The 20462-nt window shown below is 38.3% G+C and overlaps 1 protein-coding gene across 7 annotated transcripts in view; it reads right to left on the bottom strand.

The window, feature by feature from the left end:
- phldb1b (pleckstrin homology-like domain, family B, member 1b) overlaps window positions 1-20462 on the bottom strand; it is a 70082-nt gene that overhangs the window by 35176 nt on the left and 14444 nt on the right. For all 7 annotated transcript variants that reach the window (XM_077540560.1, XM_077540561.1, XM_077540562.1 and 4 more), the window contains 4 exons: window positions 19017-19109; window positions 17298-17421; window positions 15896-16066; window positions 1820-1945 (listed from right to left, as the gene is read on the bottom strand). In XM_077540560.1, coding sequence (XP_077396686.1) covers window positions 1820-1945; window positions 15896-16066; window positions 17298-17421; window positions 19017-19109 — 514 coding nt within the window. The remainder of the gene's footprint in view (window positions 1-1819; window positions 1946-15895; window positions 16067-17297; window positions 17422-19016; window positions 19110-20462) is intronic.

Raw genomic sequence — 20462 nt, 5'->3', positions numbered from 1 at the left:
GTGAATGTCGTGCACGAGCAAGACACAAGATGCTGCATCAAAAATCCTATATTAGTGTTAAAATTAACGGTATCGGCATGTTACTTGTGAGTAGTCACCGATACCGATACCACTATTTTAATGCAGTATCGGCGCCTTTGCTGATACCAGTATCGGTATCGGAACAACAGTAATATACACCCATGATTTCTTATTTATTTTCTATTAAAAAAATAAATAAAAATCATGTTGTACTTGAGAAAATACAGTATTTGTTTCTATCAAAATTAATTCCCCAAGTCTATGTCTGATAACAATCAAGTGCAAATAGTTTTAGGGCTTGCCCTACTATAATAGTTGTGGCCCACAAGTTCATAAACAGATTTTCTGTAATTTATTTATAAACAGACAGAAGATATGCTAGGATTATCCTGGGAGTGGTTCCAACTATGCCTTCATCTCAATGCAACCTCGGAATGTATAATTAAGGAAAATGGTGCTTCTCTAAACAACGGAAGGCTTTCATTACTGGATCAGGAAGTCCGCACCAAGCAGCCTCCGTGTGTGCTATACTTACTCCACGGGGGCAAGCAGCCACTGTCAAATGAGGGGGAGGGGAAATAACAAGACGCTGAGACAAGGCCCTGATCGCTGAGATCGCTAAGAAAAGATACGCTTCTCGTGACGTGCTCTCCAGCTGGAGCGCTCTGAATTGCAAACGCGCAAGTAGCTGAAAAGTTTGCCCGGAGACGCGGAGGAATGAGATGCACATAAAACAGGCATGGCGTAACCTCTGGCACCAGGTCGCGGCCGACCGCCTTTCTAGCGTCACACTTTGACAGCTGCTTCATTTAAAAGGACAAGATTAACAAGGTGTTACAAAACATAGGTAGCCACAATTGAAAGCTTTTTTCAAACGTTTCACCACAATAAAGAAAGAAAAAAAAAAGACTGCATTTACATTTTACAGGCACTTTCTGCAGACATCTTTTACAAGTTCAAGTTACAAAGGCTCAATATAAAGGGGAAAAAATATAAACGGTTGAACTTTATACAAGCCCAGTATTGTTAGCCTGAGCAGCAGATCTCCTTGTGCTGCTGCGTAACCAACAACCATGACTGTCTATTAAAAAGGAAACAGGCTGGAGGTTTACTGCTAGACAAACAGCCACCTGTAAACCTTTTAACTCATTCACTCACAGCCATTTTCACATTTCGCAATCCCGTTTGCTCCCGGCTGTTTTACTGGATTTGGATTGATTTTGCAAGGCCCACAGAATATTGTGTTCAATTGCTATAAAAGTATGGAACCTATCAAAAGAAAGATTAAAGTCTCTTCTTTCATCAGGGAAAAAAATCTGTTTCCGTTTTGCAGAAATTAGCATTAGAAGAGAGCTAAGTTTCATCGGTTTTCACAAATCTATTTAAAATTATAAGTCATTTAGCTTTTTTTTCTACATGGCCCTGGTTGATCTCCTTTGCTCTGCTGCCACCTGCTGGCCGCTTGTGTAATAACTACCATTTCTGCAACCGTTCTTTGTAGTTGAGAGGCTGCATCAAAGCCTTCTGTATGTTCTAGCATACAAAAAAAAAAAAAAAAAAAAAAAAAAAAAAATAAATAAATAAAAACACCTCAAACATAGAAAAAAAACGTATTTGCACGTTATTGAGAGCAAATGAGTTCACTACCTTCAATGTTGGTCTTTGCAACAAACTAGGCCATTCACCACCCCCCCCCCCCCCAGGTCAATGCTATTCTACGACACATCGCACCAGCAGATCGTCAAAATGGCCATACAGTCAAGGTCATAGGGAGAAATTTGTGAGCGTCATCTCATACCCGCACATCGTCTGTAGTCCCCTGTGGAGACGTTGCCTCCAGGGGGCATCATGCTCTTCATCCTTAAGGCTTCTTCAGGGTGGTTGAAGCGAAAAAAGGCTGACTGACCAAAACACAGCATACAGCCTGTAAAAGAGCATATATACGTATATATCGTTAGAATTTGTTGAATTACGTCATCAGGGACATGGGACTTTGAAGTGGAAGTCAACCTTAAACATTTCTTGACAATAATAAACTATGAAGCAAAATCCATCCGTTTTTATCCATCTCAAGGGGCGGCCATTTTGCCACTTGCTGTCTACTGAAGATGACATCACAGTTGCTCGGGGCTCAGGCAGCAACCAATCAGAGCTCATCTGTTTTCCGAAGCTGCGCTGTGATTGGTTATACCTGAGACCTGAGCAACTGTGATGTCATCTTCACTCGACAGCAAGTGGCAAAATGGACGCCTTCCGATGTTGATAAAAACTGATGGCTTTTGCTGCTTAACTCATACGCCACTAATGCAATATTAACCAGAATACCGTATTTACTCATAGGGCTGCATCGAACATATTGTTTAGAAGATTTGGGGCTTGACTTCCCCTTTAACCCTTGTGCCTTGGAATCAGTGACACCCTCTAAGAGTACATTTTAGCCAAATAAGTAATTCTACTTTGAGGTGTGATAACTAAGTCAATTTTTAACATTTTTTTTTATTTCAACCACTCAAAATGTTCATTGGCATCAGAACTATCCATACATATGAAGTTTTTTTTTTTTTTTTATGTATTCCCCCCTCTTAGGACAATACAAGCCCAAAGAATGGACTATGAAGAAAACGAACTGTGCTGTATACATGTATAAAAAATAAATAAAAAAATAATACTTCATATGACATAATTAGAGCTTCGAATAAGGCAATAAGTTATAACAACAATTTTTTCAATGCATGCCAAATTTTTTGACAATGGCAATTTAACTCAGAACACCCTCTAAGAGTACATTTTAGCCAAATAAGTAATTCTACTTTGAGGTGTGATAACTAAGTCAATTTTTAACATTTTTTTTTATTTCAACCACTCAAAATGTTCATTGGCATCAGAACTATCCATACATATGAAGTTTTTTTTTTTTTTTATGTATTCCCCCCTCTTAGGACAATACAAGCCCAAAGAATGGACTATGAAGAAAACGAACTGTGCTGTATACATGTATAAAAAATAAATAAAAAATTAATACTTCATATGACATAATTAGAGCTTCGAATAAGGCAATAAGTTATAACAACAATTTTTTCAATGCATGCCAAATTTTTTGACAATGGCAATTTAACTCAGAACACCCTCTAAGAGTACATTTTAGCCAAATAAGTAATTCTACTTTGAGGTGTGATAACTAAGTCAATTTTTAACATTTTTTTTTATTTCAACCACTCAAAATGTTCATTGGCATCAGAACTATCCATACATATGAAGTTTTTTTTTTTTTTTTATGTATTCCCCCCTCTTAGGACAATACAAGCCCAAAGAATGGACTATGAAGAAAACGAACTGTGCTGTATACATGTATAAAAAATAAATAAAAAATTAATACTTCATATGACATAATTAGAGCTTCGAATAAGGCAATAAGTTATAACAACAATTTTTTCAATGCATGCCAAATTTTTTGACAATGGCAATTTAACTCAGAACACCCTCGAAGAGTACATTTTAGCCAAATAAGTAATTCTACTTTGAGGTGTGATAACTAAGTCAATTTTTAACATTTTTTTTTATTTCAACCACTCAAAATGTTCATTGGCATCAGAACTATCCATACATATGAAGTTTTTTTTTTTTTTTTTTATGTATTCCCCCCTCTTAGGACAATACAAGCCCAAAGAATGGACTATGAAGAAAACGAACTGTGCTGTATACATGTATAAAAAATAAATAAAAAATTAATACTTCATATGACATAATTAGAGCTTCGAATAAGGCAATAAGTTATAACAACAATTTTTTCAATGCATGCCAAATTTTTTGACAATGGCAATTTAACTCAGAACACCCTCGAAGAGTACATTTTAGCCAAATAAGTAATTCTACTTTGAGGTGTGATAACTAAGTCATTTTTTAACATTTTTTTTTTCTTTCAACCACCCAAAATGTTCATTGGCATCAAAACTATGCATAAATATAGTATATTTATTTATTATTATTATTTCCCCCCACCATAGGACAACAGAAGCCAAATAATAGATTATGAAGAAAATTAACTGTGTTGTATATATGTATAATAAAGAAATAAATTTGAATCTTTCATATGACATAGTTAGAGCATCAGGCAACACGGTAGCTTTGATAGAAAACTTTGGGGAAAAAAGTACTTTTTGTGGGGCTCCGGAGCGGCACCGGGACCCTCCGTGACTTTAGCCGCAAATTGTGTTTGATTTTCGGGTACAGGAAGGCCCGATTTACACCCCCATATCCGGCGTCGCACTTCAACGAGCCACGTATCTCTTGTGCTTACGGTTCCAGATATGTGTCAGATATGTGTCATTTTCCCCGTAGGACGTACGGTTCCGGACAAATAACGGAAAGAAAAAGCTCCATTACACCGATCCGTCCGTTTACTTTACCCGGAAATCGTGCGTGTTTTTCGGATAAATTTACACCGCCTGTATCCAATTGTATCCGGCGAACGGAAGTCAACACAGCGACGAGCTACATACCGTTGGGAAGCTACACGGCCCCCGCGGCATTCCAGGACGTGCTCATATGTTCGTTTATGTTTATTTTGTAGAAGTACTTACTTGCCAACTTGCATTTGCAGCTTTTTGTGTCTCCGATCGCCGTTCTTTTCCTTAGATCCAGGAAGCTCATGTCTCGTGCACGTTAGCCTCTTAGCACGTTAGCACGTTGTTGTGAATACAAACTAGCCGAATAAAAATCGAAGCTTAGCACTTTCACACGTAGAAATGCAACGGCCAGATAAGATAACCGACGAGGAATTCATCTCGACAACCGTTACATGTTACACTTCATAAGTTGCAAAAAAAAAAACGTTTTTTTTGTTTTGTCTTATCCCTTCTGCTTATTGTTTTCACCGATCCATGCTCCTTGCCATGTTTTGAAGAATGCACGAAGGGAAATACGTCACCTCCACGTTGCACGCACGTTTGGCCACAATGGCACGCCTGCCCCCTGCAGCCTTGGCAGAGCAAATGTCAATGCTCGGCTGTTCAAAATGGATGATCGAACTGTGCATGCGTGTGGAATATGCACGCTATTAATTCTGAAGTTCTGAAGTGAAGAAAGAGAAAAAAAAAATTAAATAACAGCCTTCACACACTGAGGAAAACCGCTGTATTGCAACGACGCCCACCTCTAACAGTGGCTCATTTTGGGGACATAACAACGGCAAAGAGCATTGCCATTCGACCCCTCCCACTAGGGAACGTGCTTCCCACGTCCATGCAGACAAACAAACAGCATATCCCAACACGAAACATAAGTCAATAGCTCGCAATACCTTTTTCTGCACAAAAATATAAGTGGCGCGCGTGTACGCGCATCCACGAACACGCACGCGCGCCCACTAACGTGCACGCGCATCCACTAACATCCTGTCGAATGCACAATCAGTAAAAAGCACGAAGAAATAAGTCTGTGTGGAATATGGCGTGCTGGAATCAGTGCGGCGTTTGCAAGGAAAATCATTAATTGGCCTCTACCGCCACCTGGTGGATTTGGGGTGCGAAATCTTTCTCATGGCCATGGCACCGTCGAGGAATGTCCATAGAAGGATTTCATGCAGAAATCACGGAAATTGCAATAAAATACATGCAGTGTCCAATCGGTCCAAAAATGTCACTTATAATGTACATTAATGTTACGCGGTTGGCTAACGCCAATTCCAGGGATATTATAATAGATATCTCCCTCATGCAATGGCTGAGAAATGTTGGCACACTCGCATTTTGACGGTCCCCCAGTTTTCCAAAGCCGTGGCTCATTTTTTTTTGTTTTTTTGTTTTTTTTTGTTTTCCCCCTGCACAATCAACTCCTAATTTACATATTTGGCTAAGCAAATGGCACAAGGGATAACCCTACTGCCATATTACAAATAAAGTGGTTTATTCATAATGGTGATAGTAGGCCAGATTGCCATTACCTCCTAACCTCAAATTAGTCAAAGGATATTTACATTTAAGAAGTAAGCTACATTACTTCTGAAACTGCATCTTATCTTTCTAATTGAGTTGTGGTGAGGGGCATCAGATATCTCAGCTTTGTAAACTGGTGGGATTGCGTTAGGAAGTAGTCAGAGGATGCTTCTGTTTTTTTTTTTTTTTTTTTTAAATATATTTTTAATAAACTTAAAAATCGGTGTATTCACTTTATGCAACTTTCACTCTTAAAGAAGAGTTTTGAAAATAACAGACATGATGCAGTAGTTAGAGTATTTAATGCTTCCCATGTCTTTGATCCTCACTTTCACAGCGTGATAAGTGATTCTCTGCCTATGTTTTCACATAATGTATGTTTTGTATGTATAATGTGTATAATAATTTGATTTCTTATTATTATAGTTTTGGAATTTTTCATTTTAGTTAGTTTTTATTAGTTTTCAGGGTGGTTGTGTTAATTTTTATTAGTTTAGTTCTTTGGAAAATGCTTAGTTTAGTTTGTTAGTTTCAGGACATGTTTGCTATAATTATAGTTAGTTTTAGTTAGTTTTGTAAACATAAAATGTAGTTTCAGTTAGTTTTCGTTTTTTAAAAAGCATTTTCGTTTTTATGTTTTTTGAATTTTAGTTTTAGTTTTTTTTAATTAGTTTTAGTTAGCTAAAATAACCTTTCATGGCACCTGTTTTTCGACACCCTCCCTTTCTTACTTTGACCATCTCCAAACATTTTTGTTTTTGTTCATTTATTTAAACTGAGTCAAATGCCATTTTTAGCATATTTCGCGGGCCGCTGAAAAATGGACGGCGGGCCACAAATGGCCCCCCGGACCGTAGTTTGGACACCCCTGTATTATAGAGGGTAAGTTTAGGAACTAAAATTGGCTGCAAAAGAGTGGATGGACTCCTCCTTTGTGCCACTCACTCAGAATAAAGAAAGCTACAAGCTGTCAAAAATAATTCCACGTATGCATGCCATATCCTATCCACTATACAGTACACATACCGTGATTAAAAGCAAGTACTTGTAAAGCACAATAGTTGTAATAACAGTGTTTCTGTGTCAACCTTATCAGGTCTGCCTAAAATTACAGGGACCAACTCGTGCCCATTCATCCCCATGGCTACACAATCTACGTTTGAAACGTCCAAAGACAATGACGCACGTAACTAATTCTGCCCAATCACGGTCCACAATCTCCACGAAGAGATAAGCATGTTTATTGTCTTCTCAATATAGCTCCATTACGCTGCAATGACTATGAGGTGAAAGGAGTTCCAGTTGGAGCATAAGTGGGATCCATGTCAACAGGAGGGGGGGTAAAAAAAGATCACAATATTGTAAAAAAAAAAAAAAAAAAAAAAAGCACGATATTGTGCTTTTGTACATAAGAGCAATGCATATAAACCACCTACAATCTCTAATAACAATATTGAGGCACTTATTTGCTAATGCAAGCACACATTGATGGCTTCAGAAGCAAATTCGGTTCCCCTTCACTGACAATTAGCACAGATTTTAAACATAGAAGGCCAAAACGTCCCTAATAAAAATTAAATTGCACTAATAAAACTAGCCACTAGAGAGTGCTAGAACTGCACAAATGGAGATCAACCTGACTTTTTTTTAACAGATGTGTTCCTTTTAAATATTGTGACCATGACGACGACGATATTGTGGCAGTTTTAATATCACGATATCACGATACTGCCCTTATCGTGACATCCCTCATATACAGCATGTTATCCTTTCAAAGGATGATGCAGGTTTGGAGAAGCAAGTGCTTAAAAAAAAATATGTCCAGTGTATTGAGTAAATTGTAAACTGAAGTACGTGGGCACTGGATATTTCTCCAGCCAGTCAGTCTACAGCTCCTCACACAAACAATTATTGGCAGCCTCTGGGTACCAATTAACGCTCGTCAATACTGTTATTAGGAAGCAGACAAACGTCCATCAACTTATCATGATGGATTTTCCCTCACTGATGGGAGCCATCACATAGCTGATCTGACTATAATGAGTTGATTTACAGTCGAGTGCGTTGCGAGCCATGTAGCATACTCGAGAGAGGGACATAAATCATACATAGTTATTCATTATAGAGTACTCAAACAAATGCTGACAGTGAAACGGTCGTGATTCATTTTGAAGATATTGAGCATTTAATGGTGGAGCTGCAATGGGTGTAAAGATGAACAGGAAACAGATGATGAGTGAATCAAGTCCTGCTTTCACATTTTCAACGTGATCATTTGGGAACGTAACAATACAACTAAAAGAAGAATAATGAGCTAGGAATTTGTCTCAAGGTTATCTTAGACCTTAAAGGCCCAGTCTGCCAGTTTCACTCTGGAAAAGGCACTTTGTAAATACAGGATTTAAACAAACAAACTACTCAATTTACAGATCTGGGCTTCTCTTAATTTCTGGTGGTGATTTTGTCCTAAACCAAGCCTGTTTTTTGCCATTTTGTGTTTGTTTTGCAAACAGCGGGACGTTTCTGTGGAAAGACAGTGTTTACAACCCTCCAGCCAATCGCAGGGCGGGGTGGTGGCATGTCGCAAACGGGGCCGGGCGAATTTGCCGACTGCCTGACGTCACTCCCGCGGCAATTTGAAAGCATGCACAGATTTTTTTTTTTCCACTCACTCATTCACACGCGATAGCTTCTGTGAGTTTGGCCCAGTTTGGACACCACTGTTTTAGTCCAAAACTATTTTTCCCTTGAGAGTTGTATGCTATTTTGAGTTTTTATGACATTGTCAAATGAAGTAAGATGATCTATCGTAAGATAACCATCGTACCGTATCGTCTTCTCTTATTTTCTTAACACACCTTGGTGAGGCTTGTATTTCATTTCGAGCGCGGCGAAAACGGACACAAAAACCCGAGTAAATAGCAAAATACGCACGCAGACTGAAAGAGGATCCTTCCAAAAGGCAGTTTGCAAATGTCTCAGGAGGATTCGCTCCTCTCGAAAGCTGAGGTCAGCAAAACCAGCTGTGGTAGAAAATGAAATCTGTTTAATCAACAAATTCTCTCCCAACACGTCATTTGAATAATTACACTGCACTAAGTAATATCACATCAGACTTGCACTGTTGGGATTGGCATCACAGAGTGGAGGATGAGTGGAGATGTGTGTGCAAGCAATAAGATCCTACCCAGTAATTAAATGGATGGCCTGACCAGTGCGGTGGGGAGCAATGTCTTCCTCAGCACTCCAGCAATGATTCATCTCATCTGCCTTGCCTTCATTGCAGTGAGCGCATGCATGCCGAATAACTTTGAGACGTGTAACATCTCTCAGCAGCCGCAATGTTCCACAGATCCCGTTTGCTTGAAGCAACCAAAGCCAAATGCTTTCGATAAAGTGCTTTCCATCGGAATAAGTCGTTGAGTTTTCCAGTTGACAGATCTTCGGGACTAACGACAACATACAGCGGTTCGATCCTCCCACAAGGACACTCCAACCGCACTCTGATAAAACTGCAGGACCATCTAAGTGTATTAAAAAACTCACAAGGGCTGATTGAGTCAAGGTGAATATCCATTATCTATATATAGATCACGCCAGTCAGCAAACTGAAACTGTGCACTTTTTGCCTTTGGGAGAGACGCTGTCATGTATGACGCCTTTCAGATGAGAATAAAAAAATAATGCTTGATGATTAACACTCTAACCCCAGAGTGTGTGAAATCGTTAAAAATCTAACAATATTGAGGCAAAATACTGTGTATTGTGTTTTTTTATAGAATGTCTGGGCCAAGTCTGAAATTGGCAACAAAATAAATATAAACATAAATAAATCATTATAAGTTGGGCGGCATGAGTGGTTAGCACGTCCGCCTCCCAGTTCTGAGGACTCGGGTTCGAGTCCAGGCCCCGACCTTTCTGGGTGGAGTTTGCATGTTCTCCCCGTGCCCGCGTGGGTCTTCTCCGGGTACTCCCGTCTCCTCCCACATTCCAAAGACATGCATGGCAGGTTCATTGGGAGCTCGAATTGTCCCCAGGTGTGTTTGTGCGTGTGGATGGTTGTTCGTCTCTGTGTCCCCTGCGATTGGCTGGCAACCAGTCCGGGGTGTACCCCGCCTACTGCCCAGGGCCAGCTGAGATAGGCTCCAGCAACCCCCTGTGACCCTTATGAGCGGTTATAACATACACAATTAAAAAGACTTTTGTTCAGTCAGATTCATTCATGTGTTGTATTTCACTTCAATCTATTTTTTTTATGATTCATCACTACTCATATAATGAAGCTATTTCAGATTGTCAACACATGACTACATTTTAACTACTATATTGAATAGACATTGGTAGTGATTGAAAGAAATAAACACCATTGTGTTTGAATTGATTCAACAATGCTAATATTTGAAGAAGAAAAAATCATGGACTATTTTGAAAACTGTTGTTGTGGTATGTCAAAGCTGACAAGACTAATCAGAATAAATATTTCTTTGGGGCCACAAAGGCATATGAATGTTTAGGCCACTTTATGCCAAGAGCTCTATGTGGCATTAAAAGAAGCAGCTGGACCAATTGGAATGTGTCTATGGACCAAAGTTTCCATCGTTTCTCGAATAACATCTCTGTGCTCCAACCGCTGGACCAATCTTTCCAACACGTCAGCTTCGCCGCTAGAATATTTGCTTGAAAGATTAGAAGTGAGGAAGCAGAGGTGGTTAGAAATGGAGCACGTCGCATTCTACCACAGTGAGCTCACAGTTTTATGTGCAATATTACATAAGGATGCTGCACCATGAAACTATGCAAGTCAAAGCAGACTATAGGGCTTTGTGAGATGTCTTTGTGCCTTGCCGTCAGCCCCTGACTGTTGTCACAAGTTATTCCCTCTGCACCGTGCGGCCTGTCACATGCTGCAAAATGTTTGTTTTTTTTTATATCTGAGGCCATCCCTTTCAAAAAAGCGATGGACTGTCTATGTCCTGCTAATGCTAAACTGGCCAGAGTCATGTACAATATGGATCAAAATTTCAGTTAACCAGGCCTTTGTTAATTAAAGGGTTGTGGGTTGAGTCAGTGTTTCATCCATTAAGTGCAGTGATGAGCTAGCTAACTGCATCTGCAGAGTTGCAAAGCCTCTGTATGCTCTAGCATAAAAAAAAAAAACATAAATACGTCTTTGGGACACTTAGAACATTTAAAAAAACATATTTATACGTTATTGGGAGTAAATGAGTTAAATGCCGCTCTCCCACCGCTTCGTACCGGTTTAACTTGGCTAAGCTTTATTCACCTCTTGAACCTGTTGTTATTTTGTTTTATTGCTTGTTTTTCCTTGTTTGTTTCCAATCTATGAAAACTACAGAACCCCTGATATTGACGATAGCCTGAACTTAAAAACGTTTTTTCGAAGCCACAATCATTAAAAAATGAAGCTTGTTTCTACTGGTGTCACAAGGCCTGGTTGGGTCACAGTGGCAACCAGGAATAGCCATGTAACAGTAGACAGAGACAGTGAGGTCTGCTTATGTCAGTAGGTGGTTGGGGGGTGTCTGCAAAACTGGACCGATGTGTGCTGACTGTCTATAAACAGAACTCGCATACATGCGGGAGAAATGTTTGACCTGTTGTAAATGTTGAATTCATACTGACCGAGTTTGATTCAAACTTGTGTTGGAAGTTGAACTGTTTGTGTGAGTGCTGAGAGATGTTGTCAATTTCAAATTGGTCGATAATTGCCGATAATTATCGGCCTCCGATATCATCATGCATCCCTAATAATATAGCAATTCAAAAAGTGCAGTATAGGAGACAAGATAGGAAAATATAAGTCAATGCAATGAACGAGCATCCGTAATTACTCATCCAGACCAAATTGATAGTCATGTTACATTTTTTGCTTAGGTTTTACTATACCAATGAGGAAACACAACACTTGCACAGATAGCGGTAGGATAATAATTGTAGGTCAATATTATGAATTCACAATTGGTGTACAGTCTTCCCTCGCTATAACGCGGTTCACTTTTCGCGGTCTCGCTGTATCGCGGATTTTTTTTTAAGTGCAATTTTGCATATTTTTTTACAGTAATATACCCATTTTATAAAATTTATGAAGGTTTGAACTTTGTCAATGTTTGAACAAGAGAGAAATGTGAGAACATGTAAATGCCTCAATGAGAAAAGTGTCTAAATTGTGCGGTCGGGGATTTTAGAGCCTTAAAACATTTAGAAGAGTTGTAAAACATAAAGCTAACTACTTCGCGGATTTCATTTATTGCGGGTATTTTTTGGAACCTAACCCCAGCGGAAAACGAGGGAACACTGTACTATATTTTAAGTTGATAATCGATTCAATCAATTAATTGATTAATTTTGACAGCTCTAATGGTCACAAGTTACAAATTACGGTGCTTACATTTGGCATTTTAGTAGTTCACTGTGTTAGCTGTTCTACATTTATCGCAATGTTGAGTCAAAACAAATATTTGAATGATTTTTTTCTCTGCTCATTAACTTTTTCATTTTGTTTTCAAAAATTAACTCAATATTTTTTAAAAAAATATTTAAGTACTCTCTAATTTATTTGTCATTACAGACGCTTTAAAACTGGCCATTTAAAAACAACGTAAAGTTGTAAAGTCGTGGAAATTTCCCAATGGCGGCCGAGCTCGGTATCTGCCCCCCCCCGTGAAAAGTGGGTGTCAACTGTATGGAGTCAGATGGCGAAGACAGTGGCTACATTCACCTGACTTAAGGTACAGGAAGTGTGGGTTCAGTGTCAAAGAAAGTGTTCAAAGAAAGAAAAACTAGAGCTGATAAAACGAGCTCACTTACTTTACGTCCTATGAATGAAGGCGTTCTCTCCCTGCGCTGTGTTCATCGCCTCTGCGGCTTTTCAAATAATAAAAAAAACAAAAAAAAACGTGTCTTCTGATTTAGTGCGAATAATTTAGGCAACAACAGCGGCGTTTACGGGGCTTTGTCCTCGCGTTCTTTTGTTATGATAATCCCAATAAAAACCTATTGACTCATGAACGCTGCAATCTCAACGGCAGCTGTCGACTTGTTCGCTTGTTACGCGCCGAGTTTACCCACTGCCGCGTACGTGGGGGGGGGGACATCACACCACCAACTGTAGACGCTTTCGAGTCCTTATCTTTCTTTTTATTCCAACGGGCGGCAAGACGCTTATCTCATCCGAGAGGAGCCTCCTGTGACTAACTGCCGGCTTTTCAGCACTCCCTGAGCCCGCACAAACTCGAGAGAAAGAGAGAGAGGCCGGGTTGGTTGTCAAGGGGAGGAGCGGAGGGAGGAGCAAGAGGAGGAGACCGGAAGAGAGGGGCGGGCACCATCAGAGGAGACCACACAAGAGGAGACTTGTGTCATGGTGGAGACTTAACATAAAGATGCTCTACTCCGTAATACAGACATATGTAATCCATTCATTGTATGAAGGATATTTACTTTGGCTGAATGTTGTGATAACTGTCAAAAATGGAATCAGATTGATCGTGATTTAAACGCTTTTACGACGCTGGCCCATGTAATTGTCCATTAAATAGGCCTACTATTGACATTTGATTTGAAAGTCCTCGTACAAATATAATTTCTGTTGGATTTATGGTATTTTCTTTCTTTTTCTTTTATTTTCTGTGTTGAATTATATTATTGCTCAATCTAATTTCTTATTTGATGATACATGAGTGCCTTGTTTGTTTGTGTGGAATTGTTAAATAAAAAAATAAAATAAAAAATAGACTCACAATTCCGAATATACCGGCAATTCGGATACTTCCCCAAATGCAACACAAATGCAAATGCTTCCGTTATATATGTGGTGAAACAAACAGCGGATTGAATTGTTTTTGCCTGTAACTAGGACAAAATCACCACCAGAAATTAAGAGAAGCCCACATCTGTAAATTGAGAAGCAGTTTGTTTAAATCCTGTATTTAAAAAGTGCATTTTCCTGAGTGAAACCGGCAGACTGGGGGGCCTTTAAGTGCACTGTGTTACTCATCAAAATATTGAGTAACTAATAACCATCAACGACGTCTGATTTGTTTCCTGTACTACAAGCCACGACACCGCTATGTCAACAACATAAAATACCTCCTTAATGACACTCCAGTTTCAATTCTGACAGTGACAACACTTCTGTAGAAACACTGTAATTAAATATAGTTTCCACACCAAGTTCCATGTTAAGCTGATCAGTGGATTTTCGCTCAGTCCCATCTCACTATTGACTCAATATTAGCTGACAAAGTAGATCCAATCGTAACAGAGAAGTTCTTGTGAGGGAGAAAAAAAAATGATGCAGGAGAAAATCCACACCCTGTGAGCCGAGTGACTAATGATGAGCATTCCTCCCAAAGCTGGAAATGCGCTGAGCTCTGATGTAAATGTCTAAGAATGTTACATGACTAAGTCGGCACTCGGCAGGTAGGTCAGTCAGGACTGCCGGTCTTTCTCCCGCCTCTATTAGCTTCACCTTGAACCAGGATCCGGCTACAACTATGAGTGGGTAACACGCAACTGTGCTTGTGCACGACTGAACTTTATAAGTGGTGGGCGGGGACTGAGTGTGGGCTTCAACTGTGGGTTTGTAAAGCATAAATGCAAAATGGAGTGCAAATCCGAAAAAACGTGGTCCATACGGAATGCTTCTGTTTATATAACTGATAACGTCATAGAGACACGTGGGCCTCGAGTCAATGGCTACTTAGAAGAGTGTAAAACTGTGTTTTATTGAATGGAGCAACTTCCCTTGCTGAGTCAGCAAATGAATGAGTTTGCTCTACTAGTGTACTATGTTAGCCATCATGATGGAAATCGATAATGTAATAATTATAAATGGGTTGCATAATAAACAAAACTCATCTCAAAGACCAGAATGCATCTACACCAGGGGTGTCCAAACTTTTTCATTTGAGGGCCACATACAGGAAATCCGAAGGACGCAAGGGCCACATGAAGAGAAATTGTGTTTAGTCCTAAAAAATTGTACAAATAATTTATTTGTGCTTTTGCATATTTAGAAAAATGCTACAGTATATAAACAAATTTATTTGTAATATGGCAGTAGGGTTATTATAGGGTTATTATTATAGGGTTTTGCAATTTTATATTTTAGTTCGTTTTTATTAGTCTATTTATTTAAAAAAAATCCTTAGTTTTAGTTTAGTTTGTGTTAGTATTATTATTATTATTATTATTTTAAAAATGTGTATGACTTGTGCACAATATTTAAAAAAACAGCCATGGGAGTGACATCATCTTTTGGTGCTTTTCTATTGGTTGCTGCTCGATGACGTCACTTTTGTGTGACACACTTCCAAACATCATTATTCCGGTTTATATCAAAATAAATCTACTAAAAATTACATTCCAAATCATCCCCAAAGGCTCGTGCATTTAATTAATTACCAAAGGCTAAAACAAAGGACATGTTTGCTATGATTATAGTTAGTTTTAGTTATTTTTCATTTTTTAAAAAGCATTTTCATTTTTATTTTATTTTGGTAACAATATTGTTTTTGGAATTTTTTTGTTTTTTCATTAGTTTTAGTGAACTAAAATAACCTTTAATGGCACCTGTTTTTCAATACCCTCCCTTCTTTCTTCTTTCTCCAAACATTTTTGTTTTGTTTATTTGATTTGAACGGAGTCAAACGCCATTTTTTTAGCATATGTCGCGGGCCACTGAAAAATGGACGGCGGGCCACAAATGGCCCCCGGGGTCATAGTTTGGACACCACTGATCTAGCGTCCACAACTGTATTTACATCACATCACACCACAGCAACAGCGTCGGGACCAATCTTTTACTTAATGAGACCCCCCAAAAAATTCAGATACTATATCCAAAGCTCGTAAATTCAACCTTCCTTAACCTTGCACACACACAAAAAAAAGATGGCCAGCGTGAAAGCGTGACGTCTTACCCTGGGACAAGCGGATGGGTTGTGTCACTTGGAGTCCGTCAACAGCACACAGGTTGCCGCACGGATGTAACATGATGACCCCTGACCTATTCTCGATGTAGCAATGTCGCGCTTCCACCCCGGGGCCTTGGATGCTGACGTCCACGGGACCATGACCAACAGTTGTGCGGCCTGCCGGGAAGAAGGAAAGCGTCGTACTGATGGGAAAATATTGTGGTAGCTTACAGCATGCGTGATGATTTGAATTTGACACTTAAATCACGTAACTCAATAACCATACTAGCTTGTTAAAGTATTGACATGGCTGTCCATATGCACGGGCTACAGTTTCTGGTTATACCAGTAAAACACTTCTGCACGCATATATATATATATATATATATATATATATATATATATATATATATATATATATATATATATATATATATATATATATATGCACGGTGGCATTCATCCATTTTCTATATACAGTAATACAGTATATATAATTTTAGATGTTTTTATCTCCAAATAGTTCTGGAGAGAGCAATACAAATGGAGTTTGAAAGGTTGTAAAGTTTAATAAATCAGACAGTGATGGTACTCAGTTTTAGTCTTTTTATTTATTTATTTATTTTTTACCGAAAAATGCTTTGCGTTGATTAGGTGGTACTTGGCTGAAAAAAATATTTCACAGGGGGTACAAAAAAAGTGAAAAAAGGTTGAGAACCACTGCGTTAGCTATGCTATGCTATGCTATGCTATGCTATGCTATGCTATGCTACACTATGCTAGGGTACAGAATGATTTTGTTGTCGATTCACAATTGTTGTAAAACAAACAGAGGTTCAGTTAACTCAAACTCAAATTCTGATCCAAAAATGCAGTATGGATATAGCAGCCAAATTGTCATGTTTTTGTGTGTTTTCATGTGTTCATAGATTTTTATTTTATTTTTTTACCCAGTTGTGTGGTGATGGACATTTGTTTACGTGGGGATTTCAATGCCAAAAATGCAAAGAAACTAAACAGCAGCACATTGACTCAAAAACATGTGTTGGGCGTTTTTGGTACTTTTGTAACTGAAGAGGATTGAATATGGTTGGGCAAACTTTCAAAACAAAAAACAAAAAAAGGCTCCAAGCTGGCAGAGAGCCTCATAAAATGTCACGTGTCAAGAAACACACCCTGAATATACACACGCATAAAGAGAAAGCAGGTGCGGACAAAGAGGTACACAGCAGCGGTATTATGGTGAAAAGGCAGACATGGCCTAAAAGGTTACACATGTAGAAACCCGCCGGCAAACACTGAAAGAAAGTAGACAGTGAGGTGATAACAAGCTTTACACTCACGGCAACTAACCGACTGGAGTGTTGCGTAAGGGAGCCCATTTTTCACGCCGACGCCAACGACTCACCCTCGGGTAGGGGCAGCAGTGTGATGGCAACACTCAGACGTCCACTTCCCAGGCTGACCAGATGTGGGCGCTCTGCCTGGAACTTCAGTCCCTTTCCGGTCTCGATCAGATCCAGCGGAGTGCTCTGTCGAGGAAGAGCAAGGCGAGAAACCGCAGAATTTGTTGTTTTATTTCTCTCTTAGATATGTATTACGGCGCTGATGAGGCAGCGAAGTAGCGTGACCACTTTTATTTTGTAAACCGAAGGCTCTTTTCCCTCAACTCGCAAAATTGCAGGCAAGTCATTCTTGTCCATGTTACATACACTTATGGTGTCACAGAAAAAAACAACAACCTCAAATCCCCACAAAACAACCACCTAAAAACACAATCACAACCCAACACAACTGAACCAATAACTAACAAAACAATTCACCCAGAACGTGCAGTTTAAACGCCCTTTTATTCCCACAGTGCCGCAAAGCATGCTGGGAGCACCTCCAGGCTCCCCAGCGACGCTTCAATATGTATGTTAGATATATATATAGCACAACTAATCATTTTGCCTCAGATTTAGTACAGATTTAGAGACTGCAGCCTGCTGGCAGGTGTTTGTTTGTGCGAATGTGGACGAGGGAGCGATGGGAAAGCAGGAATGCGGTTATTGTGTCCGCCGCAGAGCGCTGCTGCTCCCATGTGGCGCGTTATGCTTTCGCTTCTATTCATTACCGGGTGTGTAGGAGCTAAGAACATTACATTTGCACGATCATAATCATTCAGTTATGCTGTGTATTTATAGAGGACCAAAAATACCCCAATTAAAAACAAAAAACAGATATAAAAATATATATATACTTCCAAAATTAAATACAAAAAAATAATAATTTAAATGAAAATAAAAACAACAAAAAATGCTTAGGACGGCCCCCCTCATTTGAATAACATTTCATGATGGATTTCATGTTGACAGCATGACATAAATATGAGAGCAGAGCCTTTTTATTTATTGATATTTAAAATATATTTATATATTTTTGTTTTTTTTAATTCCACATTTATGTTTATATTTATTTTTATATTTTAAATCTCGTTTTTTTTATTTCTGCGTTTATTTGTACTTTTATTTATTAATTTATGTATATATTTATTTATTTACATCTACTATATATATTTTTGTTGTTTTTATTTTTATTTATACTTATTTTTTTTATTCAATTTTTCAATTATATTTTTTATAACTTTTGTATATTTTTATAAAAAATATATTTTTACATTTTATACATTTTATATCATTGTATTTATTTTAGATTTTGGCATTTTTGGTCCTGTATTATGTATTATGTTTGATATACCTTGTGTTGATGTTAACACGGTTTGGGCCTATTTAAAACTCTTTTATACATATTAAATTGTCTTCGTGTGATTTAAAAAAAAAAAAAAGACTAATAGAAGCTGTAATTTCAGATTCCTTACTGATGAATAAGTTGCAGAAATGTGTCGAAAAATGTCACTCCAAGACACATATCAAAGCGGTGATCTCATTTTAATGCATTAGACTGAAAATGAAATAATGACGGATGTATTTTTTCCCCTCTATTAATTCAGTCCAAATAATAAGAGAGAGAATAGAGAACCCACACTGAAGATTTACAGTACTGCAATCAAAGAATATTTATCTTCTTTTTTTTTTTTTATTCCGTAAACTCACACTCTGATACATGCCCCAAAACGCACGCTCACCTTTAACACCTGGCGGGCTTGTGCACCATTTTCTGCTGCATTCCGGTTCAGGTCCATCGAGATGTCGGCGGCTGCCTGACTCGCATGAATATCCTGAGTGAGGAAATGAAAGTTTGGTTTTCATTGAATGTTTTATTGGCCAGAAAATCATAATAATTAAAAAAAAAAAAAAAAACTTGTAAGGGTGGCTTCAGTTTTGGAAATTGTTGACATATGCTAAAAATGGCATTTGACTCAGTTCAAATCAAATAAAAACAAAAATGTTTGGAGATGGTCAAAATAAGAAGGGAAGGTGTCGAAAAACAGGTGCCAATAAAGGTTATTTTAGTTCACTAAAACTCATGAAAAAACTAAAACTAAAATTCAAAAACCATATTGTTACCGAAATAAAATAAAAACAAAAATGCTTTTTAAAAAACGAAAACTAACTGAAACTACATTTTATGTTTACAAAACTAACTAAAACTAACTATAATTATAGCAAACAAATTAATTTGATGCATGAGCCTTTGGGGATGATTTTAAATGTGATTTTTAGTAGATTTATTTTTGGATATAAAGCGGAATAATGACGTTTGAAAGTGTGTCACACAAAAGTGACGTCATCGAGCAACAGCCAATAGAAAAGCACCAAAAGATGACGTCGCTCCCATGCTGGTTTTTTAAATATTGCGCACAAGTCATACACATTAAGAAAAAAATAACAAATAAAACTAATACCAATACTGAAACTAACAAACTCAACCAAAACTAAGCATTTTTTAAAGAACTAAACTAATAAAAACTAACAGAACCACCCTGAAATCGAATCAAAACTAACTCAAATGAAAAATTCCAAAACAATAATAACCCTACTGCCATATTACAAATCAATTGGTTTATATACTGTAGCATTTTTCTAAATATGCAAAAGCACAAATCAATTATTTGTCCAATTTTTAGGACTAAACACAATTTCTCTTCATAACATGATGTGGCCCTTCTGATTTTCTGGATGTGGCCCTCAAATGAAAAAGTTTGCACACCGCTGGTCCAGTTGCATTATACATATGTATTTTATGAAATGTCCAATCAGCATAAAAAAAAAGTGAACTAAAAATAGTGTGCAGTGCTGATTAATCTGTTTCCATGTGTCCCGTTGTTATTATTTTAAGCGTTTAAAGAGAGATTCGCACTTCTTGCTTCACCACTTCAGATGTGATTCATGCTGACAGGACGCACGCACGCACGCACGCACGCACGCACGCACGCACGCACGCTCCATATGGTGGCGGGTATTTAGCCGCCTGCCACTGAGGAAGGTGAACACGTCGACTCGTTTAAATCCCTTCCGCTAGGTCACACGTTGGAAATCAGCCACCTCGGCCTGCTCACCTTGACTCTAAGCTACAATGAAAACAAAAAAAAAAATCCTTTTGTGCCATCATTCTGTTCCCACAACATGTA

Source organism: Festucalex cinctus, chromosome 13 (genome assembly GCF_051991245.1).
Source record: "Festucalex cinctus isolate MCC-2025b chromosome 13, RoL_Fcin_1.0, whole genome shotgun sequence".
In the NCBI taxonomy this organism is placed as follows: domain Eukaryota; kingdom Metazoa; phylum Chordata; class Actinopteri; order Syngnathiformes; family Syngnathidae; genus Festucalex; species Festucalex cinctus.
The sequence above is the reverse complement of the archived record's forward strand: the minus strand, read 5'-3'. Positions and strand labels throughout refer to the sequence as shown.